This window comes from Oncorhynchus mykiss, chromosome 5 (assembly GCF_057628025.1).
Source record: "Oncorhynchus mykiss isolate SJ-2025 chromosome 5, ASM5762802v1, whole genome shotgun sequence".
Classification (NCBI taxonomy): domain Eukaryota; kingdom Metazoa; phylum Chordata; class Actinopteri; order Salmoniformes; family Salmonidae; genus Oncorhynchus; species Oncorhynchus mykiss.
In genome coordinates this window covers 37601174-37617783 of record NC_143026.1, presented here as the reverse complement: position 1 = coordinate 37617783, position 16610 = coordinate 37601174, and the positions used below count along the sequence as shown (strand labels likewise).

At 43.7% G+C, this 16610-nt stretch overlaps 1 protein-coding gene across 4 annotated transcripts in view; it reads left to right on the top strand.

Moving 5' to 3' along the window:
* The first annotated feature begins 2194 nt into the window (after nt 1–2194).
* LOC110523732 (protein phosphatase Slingshot homolog 1) overlaps nt 2195–16610 on the top strand; it is a 28837-nt gene continuing 14421 nt past the window's right edge. For 2 of the 4 annotated variants that reach the window (XM_090234752.1, XM_021602690.3), the window contains exons 1-9: nt 9217–9739; nt 11564–11664; nt 12569–12633; nt 12726–12847; nt 12946–13014; nt 13560–13625; nt 14126–14320; nt 14509–14602; nt 14841–14969. In XM_090234752.1, the coding sequence (XP_090090878.1) occupies nt 9642–9739; nt 11564–11664; nt 12569–12633; nt 12726–12847; nt 12946–13014; nt 13560–13625; nt 14126–14320; nt 14509–14602; nt 14841–14969 (939 nt within the window). In that variant the 5' untranslated portion in view covers nt 9217–9641. Of the gene's footprint in view, nt 2816–4425; nt 4464–9216; nt 9740–11563; nt 11665–12568; nt 12634–12725; nt 12848–12945; nt 13015–13559; nt 13626–14125; nt 14321–14508; nt 14603–14840; nt 14970–16610 lie in introns of those variants that run through there. The other 2 variants (XM_090234751.1, XM_021602689.3) reach the window with 2 other exon arrangements.

Sequence of the window (16610 nt, the reverse complement as noted above, 5' to 3'; positions counted from 1 at the left end):
AGACGCCGTTCCAAATCATCCTAAAAGTGTTCGATGGGGTTGAGGTCAGGGCTCTGTGCAGGCCAGTCAAGTTCTTCCACACCGATCTCGACAAACCATTTCTGTATGGACCTCGCTTAGTGCATGGGGGCATTGTCATGCTGAAACAGGAAAGGGCCTTCCCCAAACTGTTGCCACAAAGTTGGAGGAAAAGAATCGTCTAGAATGTCATTGTATGCTGTAGTGTTAAGATTTCCCTTCACTGTATCTAAGTGGCCTAACCCGAACCATAAAAAACAGCCCCAGACCATTATTCCTCCTCCATCAAACTTTACAGTTGGCACTATGCATTGGGGCAGGTAGCGTTTTCCTGGCATCCGCCAAACCCAGATTCATCCATTGGACTGCCAGATGGTGAAGCGTGATTCATCACTCAGAGGATGCTTTTCCACTGCTCCAGAGTCCAATGGCGGCAGACGCTTGACACTCCAGCCGATGCTTGGCAATGCGCATGTTGATCTTAGACTTGTGTGCGGCTGCTAAGCCATGGAAACCCATTTCATGAAGCTCCCGAAGAACAGTTATTGTGCTAGAGTTGCTTCCAGAGGCAGTTTGGAACTTGGTAGAGACTGAAAACAGCTTATATCTCAAGGCCTTCAGACTGTTAAACAGCCACCACTAACATTGAGTGGCTGCTGCCAACATACTGACTCAACTCCAGCCACTTTAATAATGGAAATTCATGGAAATTCATGTAAAACATGTATCACTAGCCACTTTAAACAATGCCACTTTATGTTTATATACCCTACATTACTCATCTCATATGTATGTGTATATACTGTACTCTATATCATCTACTGCATCTTGCCATCTTTATGTAATACATGTATCACTAGCCACTTTAAACTATGCCACTTTATGTTTATATACCCTACATTACCCATCTTATATGTATATACTGTACTCTATACCATCTACTGCATCTTGCCTATGCCGTTCTGTACCATCACTCATTCATATATCTTTATGTACATATTCTGTATCCCATTACACTTGTGTGTATGAGGTAGTAGTTGTGGAATTGTTAGGTTAGATTACTCATTGGTTATTACTGCATTGTCGGAACTAGAAGCACAAGCATTTCGCTACACTTGCATTAACATCTGCTAACTATGTGTATGTGACAAATAAAATTTTATTTGATTTAACTAGATCCCAACTATCTCGGCCATATACGATTTGAGGTCTCGCAGAGAAAAGCACAGACTTGGAAGATAACAAGGGGGTTATCTTCCTTAAAATAAGCGTGGATCACATGAGGCCTCATATAGAGGAGACTCGTCGGATCCCTCATAAAATACAATCAGCAGCCTCCACAGCCACCACACCAGCAGGTGCAGCCTCCACAGCCACCACACCAGCAGGTGCAGCCTCCACCTCCACCACACCAGCAGGTGCAGCCTCCCAAATTTCAGATTGGTTGTAACTGCTGCCCACGATGGTTCCACCAGTCCTATATGAAAACCATGTCTGCGCTGCCTGTCAGGACGAGGTTAGGCTTGAGTTCCAGGCGACGCTATCACCTGGAAAACTTTCCATTAAAAGTGGACTAAATGTCCAGTCGAGCTGTTGCAGCTTTCCAATTTGTTTGTTATTTATTGTCTTTTTATATTTGATTTGTCATTTTACATCTTATTATGCAAAGATTATAATGTGTATTTCCTATTTAATGTTTGTTAACAAACTTAACCTTCCGTGATATTTTTGTGTTATTGTGTGATAATACACAAATATGATCTTTATTTTCTTAAACATTACAAGATGTTTCTAAAACAAATGTTTATGTTTCTTTACACTCTAATACACTCTAATTTTGCTTTCAGCAATTTCCTAATTTCCTTAATTTTGTGGCTGGAGTCAAATACTTTCTGTGGAACACAGTAATGGTCAACATGAGCTACATAAAATTATTCAGAAGTGTGCCAGGCCTTGCAGTCCCAAAATAGAAGGGGGGGGGGGGGGATTTCGGCAGGCAAGAAAATAGCCTTGCCGAAATCGTTAGTGCCTCACCGCGATCAAACCGATATAAAACAAATTAAATGAAACAGCCTAACATGATCAGAAATCTCAATTTTCAAGCAAGTCGCAGCAATGGAGAATTGAGTGCGTGCGCGTTCAAGCAAATCCCAGCAATGAAGAATTGAGTGCGTGCGCATTCACGCGAAGGGGGGAAGAATTCTGGCAGGGGGGAGCTTTTCTGCACAACACCGGAACATCCGCCTGTTGGGGACTCCGCAGAGAATAGTCTGTGGTCTATAGTCTCAAAAATATAGTCTGTCCAGAATCACCTTGACGACATTTGCCCAATGACAGCGCGTACGCAAATTGGTTTGGCCAATCCTAGTATCCGGCAGTAAAACAGAAGCGCATGTCATTTCTGCTCCTCATGCAATCTACGATGTTTTGTTTGTCTGCGTGATAAAATGGCATATAACTCAGATGGACGAAATGTTATACTTGCCTTTACAACTATTTACAGATGACTATTCTAAAGCGAACTGTGGAGGATGAGCGAGGCGGAAGCCGGTGATGGGTGTATCATGGTGAAATCAGAGGCAAAAAATATTTAATGCGATCCTGAGCTTTTTCTCCTGTGCTGGACAGGGACAATTTCGGCGTATCTTGTCCCAGAGCAACGCGCCTTTCTTTCTCCCATTCAAAGGACTCCCCTCCTCCGTAACAGCAGCCCACCATGGCCCTGGTAACCCTGCAGCGCTCTCCCACCCCCAGCGCGGCATCCACCGCCAGTACCGCAACCACCAACGCGGGGGAGGTAAGTGGAAACTGTCTAGCGCGGGGGCTGTTCGCTATAGGCAGCGCCGTGGAGGAAACGCCGGGGATGCGCCCGATACCCACGTCCCTCACCCACTAGGCCCAGCATAGCAGAGAACGCTTTCAGCTGTCAATAGAATTTTAGAAATGTTGTGACTTTTTATTTAACACGGCAAAACAGTTTTGTATGGACATTGTTTAATAGTTGACTTCCTGGAATCCATGGCGTTTAGAATGGTTAACTAGTCCAGCCCCGCGACGTTAGCTTGTAAACAAAATCTGAGCTGGGGATTAGTTACCAGAACAATGCATTCATTGCGTGTGGCAACATTTTATTTCTGCCTTCAGCTTGTGTGGTTTAAAGACACATTTGCGTTAATACAGTAGGTACTTTGATTAAAATATGAACTCAGGCTTTTGCACATTTTGTAAGTAATTTGTTTAAATTAATTTGCTTAGACTGGCATATGGAATAGAGTGAGATTGATCAGAATAGTACAACTAGCTACTTGCCTATAAATATGCACGGTTACATCACTAGTGAGTCGGGGATGCTGCGGTTGGTACCCGCTCGTTTTAATGGTTCAACTCACTGTCAAAATACTACGGTGGCAGGTGTGAGCTAATATTTCAAAACATATGAGATCATAGATAGTGACCTGGTACGGCCAGTAGAGAGCGCTGATACACTGTATTCAATGCAAGTGTATTGAACGTTTAAAACCTAAGTTCAGTTAAAACATACACTGTAGTACATCTCTCCGGCTTCTGATCTCCCTAATAAAGCATATGATGCATTTTTTTTTTAGACCATAACTTTCAAAGGCCAATGAACCCATTATGGCTTGAATTCCCATCGTGGCAGTCAATTGCGCACACAAACACACACATGGCTGACTGCTGCAGAAATGATGTCATACTAATTACATCATTAAAGATACTGCTGCAGAAAGGATTTCATACTGAGTTGGTGACCTACAGTATAATCCTGTGTATTCCTCTCTTGTATACCTGAAAGTGTCTAGAGTATGTTGCTACAAGTGATTGGATTAGTTTGAGCTGTTGGATTAGGTAACCTCTTCGACATCGCCACGGGTCAAGCACAGAGTTTAGGTCTATGTCAGTGCTCTTTTGGGCACCATAACCTCTGTAACCTTTCATGGAACACAGAGAGAGTTTTATGCACAGACCTTACTTAATGCAACAAACAACCACAATTACTCTGCCCTCTGTCTTCAGGAGTTACAGCATTGCTCTAACCATTACTTTAACGTAGGCCTTAGGTCTTTATTGAGTTACTAGTTCACATAAATCAAAAACACCATAGTAATGGCCTATATACCCAAATCTTTAAAGGGAAGGATTCTCTCTGATGTCCCCACCAGTCGATGGGAATCCTCTGAGACATTGTACTGTGACATTGTGATGAGCTATTATAGCAAGGTCAATGAAGGGAGCATAGGACATAGCAGGTCATAATATAGTCATGTGCTGCTGTTGCGCAATCCATGCTGCTGTACTGTCTGCACAGCCATGATGGAAGGGTTACTGGTTCGTGTTTCTAGTGGGCCTACACTATATGTAAAATTTCTCTTTGTATTTGTCTTGCAGGATTTTGGGAGTGATGATGACCGGAGAGCAAATCAGAGGTAAGCCCCCCACCCCATATTTCCCTGAGAAGCTGTGCATGCATCTGGTGAAATTGCAGAGCGTAAAATTCAAACTACAGAATTATAAATATTTAACTTTCATAAAATCACAAGTGTAACACATAAAAATAAATCTTCACTTCTTGTTAATCCAGCCGCTGTGTCAGATTTCAAAAAGGCTTTATGGCGAAAGCACACCATGCGATTATCTGAGGACAGCGCCCCGCATACAAAAGCATGAAAAACATATTTCAACCAGGCAGGTGCACCACGAAAGTCAGAAACAGCGATATAATAAATGCCTTACCTTTGATCTTCTTCTGTTGGCACTCCAAAAGGTTCCAGTTACATCACAAATGGTCCTTTTGTTCGATAATGTCCTTCTTTATATCCATAAAAACTCAGTTTAGCTGGCACGCTTCAGTCAATAATCCACCCAGTTTCCCGCCATCAAAATGCATACAAAATGAATCCCAAACGTTACTAATAAACTTTTCCAAACAAGTCAAACATTTCTAATCAAACCTTAGGTACTCTAACAGATAAATAAACAATAACATTTAAGATGGAGGAACATTGTCTTTACCGGAGAAAAATACCAAAGAACGCGCTCTCTTCCCCACACTTGGAAACACTACAGCCAAAATGGGAGCCACTTAGAAAAACTACCATTTCTAGCTCATTTTTCCAAAAACCAGCATGAAACTCTTTCTAAAGACTGTTGACATCTAGTGGAAACCCTAGGAACTGCAATCTTGGAGGATTTTGTCCTATAATAAAAGTGACAGCCATTGAAAACAGTGGTAGGCTGAATGTTTCTTTTTTTGGGATGGTTTGTCCTTGGGGTTTCGCCTGCCATATCAGTTTTAGAAACTTGAGAGTGTTTTCTATCCAAATCTACCAATTGTATGCATATCCTAGCTTCTGGGCCTTAGTAACAGGCAGTTTACTTTGGGCACACTTTTCATCCGGATGTGAAAATACTGCCCCCTACCCAAGAGAGGTTTAGGATGCATTGGAAGGATATGTTGTGCTCCAGTAGGGGGAGGGGTGGTATACATTGGCCAGGAGATCGGTGAGTATGTTTCCCAAAGCCTATGGACATTGACCCCTGACCCTGGTCCTGGTGTCAGTGGGAATTCCAGGGTTAGGTCGAAGCAGGAGGCACACAGAAATGTCCTGGTGAAATAACATGGACGCTGGTGCTGAATTACACATATTGTAGGTCTACGTTGGTCTGGAGGAAGAATTTATTGTTCTTGCGTTAATGTTATATCCATTAAAAAACAAACTTGGCTAATAAAGAAACGTCCCATTTTCAGGACCCTGTCTTTCAAAGATAATTCGTAATAAATCCAAATAACTTCACAGATCTTAATTGTAAAGAGTTTAAACACTGTTTTCTATGCTTGTTCAATGAACCAACCACCTGTGGAACAGTCGTTAAGACACTAACAGCTTACAGACGGTAGGCAATTAAGGTCACAGTTATGAAAACTTAGGACACTAAAGAGGTCTTTCTACTGACTCTGAAAAACAGCAAAAGAAAGATGCCCATGGTCCCTGCTCAATTGCGTGAACGTGCCTTAGGCATGCTGCAAGGAGGCACGAGGACTGCAGATGTGGCCAGGGCAATTAATTGCAATGCCCGTACTGTGAGATGCCTAAGACAGCGCTACAGGGAGACAGGATGGACAGCTGATCGTCCTTGCAGTGGCAGACCACGTGTAACAACACCTGCACAGGATTGATGCATCCGAACATCACACCTGCGGGACAGGTACAGGATGACAACAACAACTGCCCGAGTTACACCAGGAACACACAATGCCTCCATCAGTGCTCAGACTGTCCGCAATAGGCTGAAAGAGGCTGGACTGAGAGCTTGTAGGCCTGTTGTAAGGAAGGTCCTCAACAGACATCTCCGGCAACAACGTCGCCTATGGGCACAAACCCACCGTCGCTGTACCAGACAGGACTGGCAAAAAGTGCTCTTCACTAACGAGTCGCGGTTTTGTTTCACCAGGGGTGATGGTCGGATTCGTGTTTATCGTCTAAGGAATGAGCGTTACACTGAGGCCTGTACTCTGGAGCGGGGTCGACTTGGAGGTGGAGGATCCGTCATGGTCTGTGATGGTGTGTCACAGCATCATCAGACTGAGCTTGTTGTTATTGCAGGCAATCTCAACACTGTGCGTTACAAGGAAGACATCCTCCTCCCTCGTATGGTACCCTTCCTGCAGGCTCATCCTGACATGACCCTCCAGCATGACCCTCCAGCAATGCAACCAGCCATACTGCTCGTTCTGTGTGTGATATCCTGCAAGACAGGAATGTCAGTGTTCTGCCATGGCCAGCGAAGAGCCCGGATCTCAATCCCACCTGTTGGATCGGAGGGTGAGGGCTAGGGCCATTCCCCCCCAGATGTGTCCGGGAACTTGCTGGTGCCTTGATGGATGAGTGGGGTTACATCTCATAGCAAGAACTGGCAAATCTGGTGTTGTCCATGAAGAGAAGATGCACTTCAGTACTTAATGCAGCTGGTGGCCACACCAGATACTGACTGATACTTTTGTACCTTTGTTCAGGGACACATTATTAAATTTCTGTTAGTCACATGTCGGTGGAACTTGTTCAGTTTATGTCTCAGTTGTTGAATATTTTTATGTTCATACAAATATTTACAAATGTTAAGTTTGCTGACGCAGTTGACAGTGAGAGGACGTTTCTTTTTTTGCTGAGTTTAGTATAATTATCATCCAATCAGTTGACCCACACCATGATCGCTTGCAAAAGGGATGGAACATCACACACCATTGCAGCCCAGTACAGTAGTACATTAAATGTCCCTATCAGAGGACCCTTCTACACCTAGATGTAGGCCTAGTTGTATCCACTGTAACAGTGTTAATGGTTCAACCCAGAGTTAACATTCCCATCAACCGCTATCATACATTCCATCAAACCAGAAACACTATCCAGCTGTATTTCAGAGCTGTGGGTGAGTAGCACAGATGGAATCCTCTGCTCGGCTACAGCAGGATGTGATGTAAGGGTCTTGTTTTGTTCTAGATTAGACTGTCAGAGTTTCTTGGTAAGAGAGGTGATAAGACCTATTTGGCCATTGTAGTAGGCCCAGTGTTGGCTGCACACTCTGTTCTCTAGTCCAACCTGGCTGGGCAAGGGAGGTTTCAGCCTTACACAACATATTCCCTCATCTGGTAGACATGATACATACAGGGTGTGTTGAGATTCTAACATTGACAAGGTAGACTACATTCTTGGTGGCACCAGGCAGATAGAGGAACGTTTGAAAGGTGGGATGGAAAGACATTTTGATGATGTAAAATCTTTTCTGCCGAGCTGCTTCTGCCTGCTCTCTTGGCAGAAGAAGCATGGAGGATGAGAGAAGTAAAAAAACAACACAAAAAAAACACACAGAAACTAAACCAAATGATTGATATGAGGGGTTTTGAATCCAGCATCATTACATGTTATTTTTTAGTTAAAAGGCTAAACCAGGTGCTGCAGGGGATCAGCGGCCAGATCAAAAATATAAATTTGTATTTTTATTACTAACAGTTTAAACCAATTTTGTTCAAAGGGTCTGGAATATGTTTTTAGAGGGTGTAGGATTGCAGGATATCAGCTTTAAAGCTGAAACAACAAAAAATCTGCCCCATGATGACGTGTAGAATTGCAGGGCATTTGTTTGAAAACTGCAACATTTTCTCTCCGATGCCAAGAGGCGGGCCTTTAAAATGTTCCTTCCCAGGGCCCGAGACTTGGTTAGTCCGGTCATTCCCTGCTGAAGTCCTAGTAAAACCTTTTATCGAACTCAAGTTGTGTTCTGATTATGAGGGGATCCCTGATGAATTTGCTATTACAAAAAGAGTCCCCAAAAAGTTTGGACCCCTGGGCTGAAACAAAGACTTTTGTGTTGATAATGATAAAGAGTCACCAACCCAGATACACACTGTAGGGCGGAATAGTCACACCATTGATTATTGAAGAGTCTGTTTTGGAAGCGGCCCAGCCTAATCCACGTTAGACCTGCTCATCTCATCCTCTCTCAGTCCTGTGGACCCAGTGAGTCTGCCTCTCTGAGCAGGTTAGCGTTTTTAACCATGAATCTTGTTCTTTAGGCAGCTCTACAGTTGTCACTAGCTAGCACAGCCACAGTCATACATCTGACTTTAAACCTAACCTTAACCACATTGCTATCCCTAATATCTAACCTTAAATGTTTTTGTTTTTTTGTTTTAAAGAATTTTTACAAAATAGCCCATTTTGACTTTGCAGCTGGCATATCTAATGGGAAATGGCTCAGTTCTGCCTCCAGAACAATACTCGTGACAATAAACTTCAACCTGCCCCCTCTGAAGGCCATACTGTATCACAGGCAGAAACCTGATCCACATTCAACTCTCCAGCAGCCCTTGGTTCTCACAGCACCCTGCTTGCCTCAGCCAGAAACCCCAAGTACCAGACAGTTATGCAACAGCCAAGGAGAGTGCTCACCGTGTGTGTGTGTGTGTGTGTGTGTGTTACATGCAGGGACTTAGAAAGGGGAGATCTCCTTGGTATGTGTGTTGTCTAACTAGTAGCTTTCTTAAATTGCTTCAACCTCTATGTCTGGAATATTATGGACTTGGATGTGTTCTGTGAACGAGTTGTGGTTCATACAAAGTTGAATATGTCACTCAATGAGTAGTATGTTTCCTTTGGCTCAGTGTCTCATCAGGGATCCTTCATGTCAAACAGCCTCCACTCTACAGACGCGTGCTTTGTAGACTGAAGCTGAGCCGAGCTAGATTCCCTGCCACCCAACCCAGCCAACGCGAAATATGCTTGAATAGAGCTTTTGTGGAGGAGTGTTGCGGAGGGAGTGCTGATTGCTCAAGCGCGCGCTGTGAGGAAGAGATAAGCAGCAGAGCTGAGCAGACACAGCAGAAGTCTGAAGACTAATCCTCACAACTCAGACGGACAGGAGGGAGAGACACACACCAGACCAAGACAGGATACATGAAACCCAAGGCAATCTTGGCTATTGTGCTTCAGAAGCCAAATGTCATTTTTGAGGCATAAAATGGTTGTGAATGCTATGAAGCTATGATTTGTGAGGAAGCCAGTAGACCAGAGAGCTACTGAGGGAGAGATCCAGTAACCAGCATCAGGATGCATCTTGTGGTGGAGCCCTCACAGGAAGCCATGCTCACCATGCTGCCTCACTTTGTGGAGAACGCAGTCCGGACTCAGAGCGAGATCTACCGAATGTAAGTCTTCAGCACACTCACTCCAGGAGAGGCAATCCTAAGTGTTTCTGTCACTGGCATTATTACCTTGATAAGTGGTAGCAAAGATGGTTTGAATGGTAGTAACTTGGAAGTGCATGTATTGTGTGACCTGCATTTTCTGTTTATTAGTCATTGGTAAAAAAAAAAAAAAAAAGGTGTAACATCCATTTTTATAGCTCTGCATTTTATTGACAACTTATTTTTCTTCGACATAAATTCAAAGTGTACTTTTAATTATGCATTTGACCGTACTGTTAGAATTGCTTACGGGTATTGTTTTAATTGCTGTCTCGATTTTTGTGTTCCTTTTTTAGATGTGTTCTGTTCCCAGCTGTCTTAGAGACATGGGTATTAGCTCTGATTTGTTCTCAGTAAAAGTGTAATGGACGGATTAGCAGTAGCTGGAGAATATTCCATAAACCGTTATGGACATCTATACATCCATCTGTTACTCTTGTTTTTGGATTGTGATTATTGATGCAGTACATCCCGATTTAGAGTACTTTGGACATTTTGAAAGATGAGCTACATATTATGTACCCAACTGATTTCCTATCGTACCCCACTCTCTGACCTCTTGACCGAGGCCATCGTCATCGTCTTTTCAGGACATTCTGAAAAGAAACAATGCGACGTAACAGCTGAACAGAAACAAAAGCTCTTGTGACGGACCCACTCTGTCATACCGGTCTTTGTGTGGTGGCAGAGCGAGAGGGCAGCCTGCCTGTTAACAAAGCCCAGCTCTGTTCCTTTTGGTCAATGTTATGGCCAGTGAACACTTAGCTCTGTTTCTCCTGGACATTGTGGAGTCCAAGGAAAACCTAGCTTTTATCCGGGGGTGGTCAGTGCCTCCAGCACAGGGCAGTCAGGAGAGCCCATCCCTGGCCAGACAAGGGAGGGATGGTGCTGGCCAGATAGGGGACATATTACAGTGGTGGGCACAATTATCTCCCCCGCCCCCCTCCCCGAAAGGTCAGGGGACCTAATCACGTTCTGTCAGTTCATTATCTGAGGGGAATATTTCATCAAGGAAAGGTCTCTAAAGTCTGCTGACATTCACTTACTGATGAGCTCGGAATGTCCTTTTCTGCTGGTCACTGAACCTTTGAAAAGCAATTAACAGCCATCCCACCGTATCTTTCTCTCACTAGCTCTGCTCCCTGATTCTGCCCTCGGTACATTTCGACATTTCCAGGTCATTGTCTCCATTCCTGGCTCTAGAGAAAAACAGCCTCACTTATTGATAAGTGAGAAGAATACTGTGGGTTGGACAGTTAATTGAACCACATCAACCTTATGATATTCTACAGTAGAGCTTCCACATAACTTTCTATGGCTGTTTTTACTTCACTGAAGTGAACTCACTGGTGTCTGTCACAGACATGGGAAGTAAAGTAAGGCTATGGCTGAGTAGTTTTGCGAGAACAGACATTCTGTTCATCTGTAGACCTACGTAAATGGAGCACAACAAAACGGGGAAGGGAGAACGAACAGGTGTAGAATGGAGTGAATGTTTCTAATGTCCTCTGAGTAGAACGCCGTAGAAGTACAGTGTGCCACAGACACTGCTTAAGCTGTTCAAGCAGTATAATGATTTGCCCAAACCTAAATAGAGTGTTTTCTGATGATCTGTTGCCTACTTACAGTACAGTATGTGCTCTTTCTTTCACTTCTCAAATGAATGCTTCCCCATTCTCTGTGTTACATCATCAAACCACTAGATACTGATGCAGTCTGAGACGTCTAAACCCTGTTTCCCTGTCTGCCTGTGTGTGTTTCCCTGTCTGTCTGTCTGTGTTACAGCCTCAGCGAGAGCTTCTTCATGGTCAAAGGAGCTGCCCTTTTCCTGCAGCAGGGCACCAATGCACAGGGACCCAAGACACCCACACACCACAAACTCGCAGGTAACTACAAACACTCTTGACACACACTGAGCCTGTTGTTCAGTGAACCGTGACAATGCCACTGCTAAAGCTCCATGCAAAGAAAAGGTCATATTTGCTGAGGTTGGGTTGGCTTTTGTGGTTGAGCCTGTGTTTAACCCATGTTCACTGAATGATTACCTGGCCTTTGATTGAGTGCCCTCAAGGCAGGTATTGCTTTTAGCAGTAAAGGGGCTTTGTAGATCTGGTTTTCTAGATCCTGCTTGTTTGATTTTCCCATCAAGATGTTACATAAACTCACCTAGCTGGACTAACCAACCCGCAGTGCAGCTGATGTTACCTCGGTGGTGTGTATGCACCCGTAGGCATATGTGTGCCTGATACAGCATGTCTCATAGCAGGGTTGTTGTTGACATTTGTTCGATTGGGGAGTGCTAGCCCTTCATTTTGGAGTCCAAACACACCCCTCCCCTCTCCTCCCCTATGATACGCAGGTTAAACACAAGATCAATGTGAGGAGCATTCCAGATTCCTTGATTACATCACCAGGCGTTCAAGTCCATGCTTAGCTCTGATAAACCTTGGGTTTGTCTGTGTGTTTACGCATATGACTGACTGTTTCTGCATGTTTGTATCAGTTTAGCCAAGGGTTGTACTTGAGATTAGATGTTCTGGTACACCGTTCCCAATTATTTTCATGTCCCGTCATGCGATGTTCAGGCTTTGCCGTGTGTAACTTCTGTACAGACGTGTGTTGCTGTGGTTGGAATTGGATCAACCTGCAGGAGGCCATCTAAATAGGAGCCTGGATAGCTGAGCTGGAAATAGTTCTACAAGATATGGCTGATGGGTTGATCGGTTTGATTGATCGGGACACACCACCTGAAGCAGTTGGATGATGGTATGTGGTTCTCTTCTCTCCTAGGTGACTTACCGCAACACCTGCAGGTCATGATTAACACCCTCCGCTCTGAGGACCGCATTAAACTGGTGAGTCAAACCCTAACAAATGTACTTACCATCCATATTGATTGACGCACAGATGCTACACAGTGCAACCTATTCCTCCTGCTGTAACCCAGGCTGTACGGTTAGAGAGCGGTTGGTCTGACCGCGTGCGGTACATGGTTGTTGTCTACACCAGTGGTCGCCAGGACACCGAGGAGAATATCCTGCTAGGGATGGACTTCACCGATAAGGACAGGTACCCACCTGTCTTTCCTCCTCAGCCAGCAGTGATAGACTACAATGTGGTTTGTTGTTGTCTTAGAGAAATGGTTGATTCTGTTGTATTATTCCCAGTAAAAGCTGCTCTATCGGGATGGTGCTACCGCTCTGGAGCGATACGAAGATCCATTTGGATGGAGATGGGTAAGTGCTGCTATTTTACATTTTAGTCATTTAGCAGCCGCTCTTATCCAGAGAGACTTACATCTTCAGATATCTAGGTGGGGCAACCACATCACAGGCATAGAAAGGACATTTTTCCTCTATAACGTGGCTGTCAGTAGAGTTGCCCCCCACATGGAACTTTCCACAAAGGTACGGTATGTGTCACACGCAGTACATCCCACAGACAACCAAGCTGGATTCACACAGTCAACCATGAAGTATCTCTGCTCGTTAAGCCCGTTCAAACGGCTCAGCCCTGTAAGGGACGCAGAATGAGTTACTTTGCCCTCCAGTGGGCAGTACAGTGAACTACAGCCGTTTTCATCCCTCCATGTGGCAGATGAGCTCTTGCTGAGCTGTTAAAGTCATCCCTCTCTCTATGCTGGAGGAATGTTCCATTGGTTTGTTTCCTGAATAGCACCCCGAGCCACTATAGCTCAGCCCCTGTTTGTGTTTTCAAACCACTCTATCTCCCTCTCTCTGTCCATGAACCCAACCTAATCCTTCATCTTCTCTCTCCTCAGAGGATTTAGTGTGAACACAGGAGGACGATCGCATGTCTTCAAGCCTGTTTCTGTGCAGGCCATGTGGTAAGTATCTGTTTTGTGTTTTTAATTTCTACTGTGTTTAGGTACTTCAGAATATCATTGTCTGGTGACCTTATATTCCCTGGTGACCTTATATTCCCTGAAACCATAGTGACTGTCTGTGGACTGTACTTTACCACCTTGGGCTTGTGGTGTTGGTTTCATTTTAATATCAACAATCAATGGAATGAAAATCATAAACTACTAGTGGAATTATTCAGGCTGGTAACACTGTGATGCTGAAAAAAAACCGCTGACAGTGTCCATGCAGCATCTACTGGTAAATAGACGTTACAATTTGCTTTCATTCTTAACAGATTCATATTTTGCTATGGATCTGACAAGCAGCCTTAATAATGTGCTCTGAATTTCCTGCCGTCATTAAAAATTAATGATCCAAAGGCTGACTCTCCATGTCATTAGATCAGTGGAATAGCTACTGACCAGTTGCTGTTGTGAGCCTGTATTATGACTGAGAGCTTCTGCTACCGGCGTGTCTTCAGGTCTGCCCTGCAGATCCTCCATAAGGCATGCGAGGTGTCTCGCAGGTACAACTACTTCCCCGGGGGCATGGCCCTCACCTGGATGGGCTTCTATGAGAGCTGTATCACCTCCGAGCAGAGCTGCATCAACGAGTGGAACGCTATGACCGACCTGGAGACCACGCGGCCCGACTCACCTGCCATGTTCGTCGACCGGTAAGACCTCACTCATCCGATTTAGCAAAGTTCACTTCAGTTGACTTTAGTATGATTTATTTCCAGTTCATTACCAATCTCAGAAGGTACTGTATGTCCATTATGGTGTTAACCGGGCCTTTTCTGTTGAAATGAAATGTGCTGGTTACATTCATAATTGTCTTAATGTATTGACGCATGTTGAACAGGCCAACGGAGAGCGAGAGAACCGAGTGTGCAATCAAAGCCAAACTACGCACCATCATGATGTTCCGTGACCTGGAGAATGTCACTTCCAAGGAGGTATTGTGAGCCCCAAACGTATTGGGGTGGTGACACATGTTGTTGTTTTAGGCTCTGAAATGATACAATAACTGAGGTTAAAGTGCAGACTGTCATCTTTCATTTGAGGGTATTTTCATCCATGTCGGGTGAACCGTTAAGAAATTATAGCACTTTTTGTACATAGTTCCTCCCAACTTCACTTATGTGTATGGTATAGTACCATGGTGCAACCTAATACCTGATATGTCCCCACCAGATCCGTGTGGAGCTGGAGCAGCATATGAGCTGTAACCTGAAGGAGTACAAAGAGTTCATCGACAACGAGATGCTGCTGATCCTGGGTCAGATGGACAAAGCCACACTCATCTTCGACCACCTCTACTTGGTAAGAACCTTTCTTGACATCCTAATGGTCTCTTTGTATCCATGAAGGAAAAAAAGGAAACCGCACACGGCTCTTGATAGTATCACTGATCTTTAATAAGCTTTACGTATTGGCCTCACGGCCTTCGTCAGAGCTTTTGAGGGTTTAAGAAAAAAAATAGCACCCTTATGTAGACCTAGCCACACCCACATCAGTTCCACGCACGGAAAGGGAGTTGGAGGCGAAGGAAAAAACAAATAAGAGCTACCAAATATAACAATATGTATGCATTTCATAAATATTCAAATAAAGTGTGTAAATAAGACATATTAAACACGTCTGTAAAACCACAATGAGGACATAGACCTACCGAGCAAGTTTTCATTAATCATTGGGTACATTGTACGAAAAACATCAGAGTAATCTTAAATAGGGGCATAATTCATGTTCAAATTCACAACATAACATTCATAGGCATTTCATCATTAAGTCCTTTAGGAAATAATGTCTGGAGGGTGAAAATCCCAAAACATTTTCATTTATTCAGAGTATTATTAATATCACCTCCCCTGTCTGATATCTTAACTTTCTCTATGCCACAAAATCTAAAGGTAGAAATGTCCTGCTTTAGGTCATTCAAATGTACTGCGACTGGATAATTCCTGTCCTTTCTCCTGATCGAACTTTTATGTTCAGTGATTCTCTGTTTGAGAGAACAAGAGGTTTTACCGACATAGCAGAGCCCACATGGACATTTAATAATGTAAATAACATGGGTGGTGGAACACGTAATAATGTCATTTATTTTGAACCGTTTTCCTGTATGTGGGTGGCAGAAATATTCACACTTCATCATTATTGTTGCACTGTGCGCATCCTCTGCATTTATTTGGAAGAGGGCGTAAAAGAGCCTGGCTGATTTTCTTTTGTGGCTGACAGTTGGCATGAACCAATTTAGCGTGTAAATTGCGACCTCACCTATAGACAATAAGTGGTGGATATTTTGAAATTCAGCCGGCCTAGCTGGGTCCGATGATTAAAATATGCCAGTGTTTCTTGACCGCATCTCCCACTTTTCGCGAGTTCAAAGTATATGTGGTTGTGAACATTACAGAGTGTTCTTTAGCTTTCCCGGGTCTTTTTTGTCGCAGTTCATCTCGTGTTTTTCCCAATGCCAAATGAAGAGCTTCATCCACACATTGTGGCGAATAGCCTGTTCTTAGAAACCTCATGCGCATCTCTGCTGCTTTTCCTAGATAATCTTCTGTGGAGTGGCATATACGACGCAGTATGAAAAACTGGCTTCTTGGAAGTCCTCTTTTTAACGGCTCAGGATGGAACCTGTCCCGCTGTAATAAGAGTATTTCTGTCCGTTTCTTTTCTATACAGAGTAGTAAACAGGGTTCCATTTGATTTCTCAATCCACATATCGAGCTAATGAACACGCCGAGTATCATATTCAATAGTGAATTTGAGATTGGGGTCAATGTCATTGAGGAGTGCCATTTAAAATCTGACAGCTCTTTTTCAGTTCCTTCCCATATGCAAAAAATGTGGTCAATATATCGATACCACTTCAGGACTTTATTCAAAAATGGATTTTCATTTTCTTTATTAACAAAACGTTCTTCAAGAAGACCCACATAGAGGTTAGCATAGCTC